General features: G+C 40.0%; 1 protein-coding gene across 1 annotated transcript; it reads right to left on the minus strand.

The window, feature by feature from the left end:
* Positions 1 to 260: 260 nt before the first annotated feature.
* On the minus strand, positions 261 to 2,528 carry FIBIN (fin bud initiation factor homolog). The gene has a single exon (XM_068261805.1). The coding sequence runs from the start codon at positions 2,130 to 2,132 to the stop codon at positions 1,515 to 1,517; it is 618 nt and encodes a 205-aa protein (XP_068117906.1). The 5' UTR covers positions 2,133 to 2,528; the 3' UTR covers positions 261 to 1,514.
* Positions 2,529 to 5,634: the final 3,106 nt, after the last annotated feature.

Consider the following 5,634-nt stretch of genomic DNA (forward strand, 5'->3'; position numbering starts at 1 on the left):
CAATCGAATCATGCTGATGTGGAATCTGATTGGTCAATTTTCAAGATGCGTAAATTATCATACTAAATTGGCATTTGCATAATCCTGCAGCAACTCAGAATTACCGTATTTGCATCTCATTGACCAGTGTTAGCTGGTAATGCCCAATTAGCAACACATTGTGGCACATGGCAACAACCAGGAACAGATTCCTAGTAACTCCCTCTCGTTGTCATCACAACACAAAAAGCCCAGCCATTTTCTTCAACATTAATCTTATTTATTTTATTCAACTGTGCATCCAGATTCACTGGTTAATATGACAGAAATAGCTCACTGTCCTAAACTGGGGATAACTATCTTGTTTTCTAGCTCTGCTTAAAGTAATGACGTCAACCATTTCTATTTTAAGCAGGCAATACTGTATCTTACTGTACTTTCAGTAGAGGTCTTTTTGTTTAATTTTGCACCGCTCAAAACTGACTCTCTGCCAAATAAATAAGTCAAACAGTAAAGAAAAACTGCCAAAACTATTCAATAACATGAAAAGGAACAAGCCTTGCTGCCTTTGGCATGTGACTAAAATGCCTGGGTATTAAATTAACCTTTCTTAATATACCTCTTATAAGTATACCATACCTCTTATAAGTATACCCTTTGCAATTATAAAGACACCATAGTTAAAAAAAAGATGCTATTTATAGGATAGCATAATCTACAGTTTGATGGATGGTGTTTTTTATTAGGATTTACATCGCATATCGTGGAGGCATTTCGTTATGTATTTAAGAAACAAAATATGATACATAATACTGTTCTGTGCAACATAATAGCAATAGATTAAAAAAAATTCCATGTACATAAAATAAGCTATATTTCACAATTATAGATGGCTTCTTATATACAGCATATGCATTTACATCGATGCAGCAATACCGATATAATAAATAATATACACCACCAGTATACAATGTACCTATATTAATACAGAACCTGCTCTAATTCTGGCCTGTAGAAAAATAGATTTTTTTTCTTTCATATAAGTTACCTCCCTAAATACTGTACGAGCCTTTTAGCAAGGACGCAGCCAATCTGATCACTGGTTTCACCAGCAATTAAAATGTAAGCGTTCAAAAATCAACCAAAATGTTGACATAGAATTCATCCATTTAAATATTAAAAACAGTGCAGAGAGTGACAATGCATTCTTTACTACTGTATGCATCAATGATGTCATTGTGTTTTAACCCCCTCTGTCATTCCAGACCTCCACAGGACTGCGCTGCAGTACTGCTCTAAGCTGAAAGAGTTAAGTGCCAGGTCAACCGAGGGAAAAAAAATAGAATCACTGTGTCACTTCTGGGTAGAGGAAGTCATTCTGAAGTCATGTAGGATCATAGGGATATCTGTGGAATAACTCAGAGCTTCCTGAGCATTTGCTATGCATACAGCATTGGTCATAGCTTTTTCTTAAATACTTTAAGATGGTTAGAATCTACATAAATTAAAGGCAGGAAACCGCATCTTTCACGGTTTCAGACTTTCAAATACTCATTCTTCAGTCTGCTTAGCCTTGCGCCGTGGCTCCGAATAGTTAAAGAAAGTAGTTCATGTTTATCCCGAAGTCCCAGGGAGACGTCTAAGGTTTCCTTGAGCACAGCTCTTGTGTGGATCATCATATCTACAAAGTCATCGTTTAACCCCTTCATCTCGTTCTTTTCGTTTTCCTGGCTCTGTTTAAACTTTACTTCCAGCTCTGTCAAAGAGTTGTCTGAGCTAGAGAAGGCTTCGCTGATCTGTGTGGACTCTCTTCCCAGGTACTTTCCGTAGCTTTCCTCCCCATCCAGGTCATAGGAGATGCTTTTGCTGATGCTTTCGAGCACCCTCTCGGCATCTTCTATCTGCCTTTTGACAATGATGAATTCTTCCTTTAGGGTGAGGGATTGCCCATCTGAATAGGTACATTGCCTCTCATCGTTCACTTTGAAGAGCATCTGACACTTTTCCGGGTCATCGTTCTCTTCGTAGTCCCCATCCGGCACAAAATAGTGATGCAGTGTCCCATTGGACATCTCTGGCTGCAGGGGTCCATGATAGTAACCACAGCACAGGTTGCAGAATACTCCAAGCAATAGAAGCTGAAATATAGTCATTATGCAGAGCAATCCCTTGCCTTGCAGAAGCGTGCAGTATATTCTCAGCGTGCTGTTATCCACTAGAATATTAATTCCTAAGAATGCAGAGAAAACGGATATTCCCCTTGGCAGATGGATCCACCCTTTGCATTCCACAACTTGCAAATATTGAATGAAATATTGTCCTGCAGACTAGAGACAGCCAATCTGCTCAAATCAAGTCCTGCTCAGTTTGCAGACCAGACAAAAAAAAATTGTCTGCCTTCAGTCTGTTTGAGAGACAGTGAGGATACAGAGAGGAGCTCATACCTAAATAGAGCAAGCTCCAGTGCCTTCTTTGGGAGCAGAGGGAGTAGCAGTGTGTCTGTGGTGAGAGATTGCTCTCCTCTGCAGCATGCTCCTATACTATTTCAACATCTGGGCTGCTGTTGCTAAGACCCCCCCCCTCTTTTTTTTGGCTAATGATACGCTTCAGAAGGTATCTGCTCTCAAATTACAGCACGATTTCGTCACTGTAGGGAGCCAAAAAGGCAGAAGAATACTTTCAGCCAGTCTTATCTGTTAAAGCTGCATTAAGATTTTTTTTCCCTTTCCAATGTGAAAAAAAAGAAGGCAATAAACCAACAAAGTCTACCGACAGAATTGGATCCCGTCGAGGTATTACGTCTGCAGTGTGAAAAAAGTTACCAAAGAAAGCACGTGTGTGGGGACTATAAATAAACATCAGTCATTACTGGAGCCAGACTCCAAGATGGGATTCCAAAGCCTTTTTCCAGTCATGTGCTGGGAGAAGAAATATACAACATGTATTTATATTCCTAACGAGTATCACCTAGCTAAAATCTTCCTCATGAAGTTGCAGGGGTAGAAATCTCAAGCAGTGCAATTTTTTGTTTTAAACAAAATAGCTCAGTAGCGTGCGCTCAGCTGACATGACGATCATGCCTAAAAAAGGAATTGGCAATAAAAACTGTACAGTAACAACAGTAGCTACTGATTAGCAGCACAACGTGACAACTCTTAACACGTTCTGTGAGTGCTAGACAGAAACTTTGCCTGCAGCATGCTAACAAGGCCCTGTCACTTACACTCAACTCAATAACCTATCCGTGAGGAAATGTGTTTGTACATAGTTTGTGGTACTGTAATACAGCAATTTTTGTGTTATTCTTTTCTCATTATCTGTAGTGGAGAGATGTAAAATTAATATGAAGGACAAAACATTAGAAAGGCAGCTGGTCCAGTCTCTGTGTCTTTGAAATGCTTGAAATTCTGTGCTGATCAGTGAGCCTTAGTGATCACAGATATTTTCAATAACTCTCTGGAACTCTCAATGGTCCCTGGCTGTTTTAAATGCTCGACCATTGTCCCAGTTCTTAAAAAAGTCCAACTTCCTTACTTGTCTAAATGACTTTAGGCCATCATCATCATTAGGCCGTTGCATCATTGATCATGAAAACATTTGAAAAACTGACAATGGCTTATCTAAAATCCATCACAGACCCCTGCTGGACTCTCTGCAATTTGCATATGTCTAATAGGTCTGCAGATGATGCTGTAAGCATGACTCCCTAGGAACATATGGCAAAATTCTGTTTTGGATTTCAGCTCTGCATTCAACACCAGAATACCATCGCCGTTACACAGCAAGCTCTCCCAACTAAGCATACCTGAACCCATCCGCAGTAGGAAAACCAATTTCTTGACCGACAGATTACAGCAGGTTAGACTAGGGAAGCACACCTCAGACTCTTTGACAGTCAGCACTGCAGCACCCCAGGGCTGTGTGCTCTCCCCACTGCTTTATTAACTGTACACCAATGACTGCATCTTTACAGATCCATCTGTAAAGGTTCTGAAGTTTGTAGATAACAGAACAGTGGAGGGTCTCATACAAAATAGGGATAACTCTGCACACAGGCATGTAGTGGGACATCTTTCTTTCTGGTGCAGCAGCAACAATTTAGAACCTAATGCACTTAACCACATGGAGATGATAATAGACTTTAGGAGAACCCTCCCTCTTCCCCCCACACGTCTCCCTATTCATAAATATAACTACAGTGACCCAAGTAGAGTGATTCAAATTTATTGGGCCAATAATCTCCAGAACTTAAAATGAGATAACAATACTGTCACCGCGTACGTACAAAAAGGGCGCCTGGACAAAAAGGGCGCGGGGTGTAAACTCTAAATAATAATTAATCATTAATAGCGTTTATAAAAATAGTGTGCTATATTTCGTTTACAAATAAAGTTTAACAAAATTATAAATCATTAAATAATGTTTATAAAATCGGAAATTGTGAAAACGTTAATCTTGCCTATTTCTAAAGTTAAACTTATAATTACGTTTATTAAAAAAACAATAATATATGTTTAATTGTTATAATTGTATATTATTGTGAATAACCTTCATTTATGGTTTGTTCTTATAATAAAATCTGAAAATATTCTTTATAACGATGATATAAATATAAGTACGTTCGTAATAAGTGTTGTAAAACATTAGTAATTATTACTAAAATTTTACTAAAACTATACCTAAGCCTACTCTTACACAGAACCCTCCCTGTACCTATCCCTAACCCCTAGACCCCCCTGTTGGTGCCTAAACCTAAGACCCCCCTGTTGGTGCCTAAACCTAAGACCCCCCTGTTGGTGTCTAAACCTAAGACCCCCCCCTGTTGGTGCCTAAGAAACCCTCCCTGTATCTACCCCTAACCCCTAGACCCCCCTGTTAGTGCCTAAACCTAAGACCCCCCTGTTGGTGCCTAAACCTAAGACCCCCCTGTTGGTGCCTAAACCTAAGACCCCCCTGTTGGTGCCTAAACCTAAGACCCCCATGTTAGTGCCTAAACCTAAGACCCCCCTGTTGGTGCCTAAACCTAAGACCCCCTGTTGGTGCCTAAACCTAAGACCCCCCTGGTGGTGCCTAAACCTAAGACCCCCCTGTTGATGCCTAAACCTAAGACCCCCCTGTTAGTGCCTAAACCTAAGACCCCCCCTGGTGGTGCCTAAACCTAAGACCCCCCTGTTAGTGCCTAAACCTAAGACCCCCCTGTTGGTGCCTAAACCTAAGACCCCCTGGTGGTGCCTAAACCTAAGACCCCCCTGTTGGTGCCTAAACCTAAGACCCCCCTTTATTATGTGGATAATAATGTTTTACTAATTATGGATGCAGAAAATATATTCCAATTTACATTACGTACTGATCGCTTTATTTTGTGAATAATGTTTTAAAAACAGTAAGGGATAAAACTTTAAATAATGTTTTAATTATTTAAATAAGATAAATACATTTAGTATTTTCATAAACGTTATTCGGCACGGGTGCATTTTATAAACCTAAATTAACACAAGCTCAGTTATAAATCATTAAACAGCTCCGGGCGCCGTTTGTAAACTTTATTTAGCTCCGGGCGCCGTTTGTAAACTTTATTTAGCTCCGGCGCCCTTTTTTCCTGCTCGGCGCCCATTAAACGTTATTTATTATGGGAGTGAATGGCGGCGCCCTTTT

Source organism: Hyperolius riggenbachi, chromosome 11 (assembly GCF_040937935.1).
Source record: "Hyperolius riggenbachi isolate aHypRig1 chromosome 11, aHypRig1.pri, whole genome shotgun sequence".
NCBI lineage: Eukaryota > Metazoa > Chordata > Amphibia > Anura > Hyperoliidae > Hyperolius > Hyperolius riggenbachi.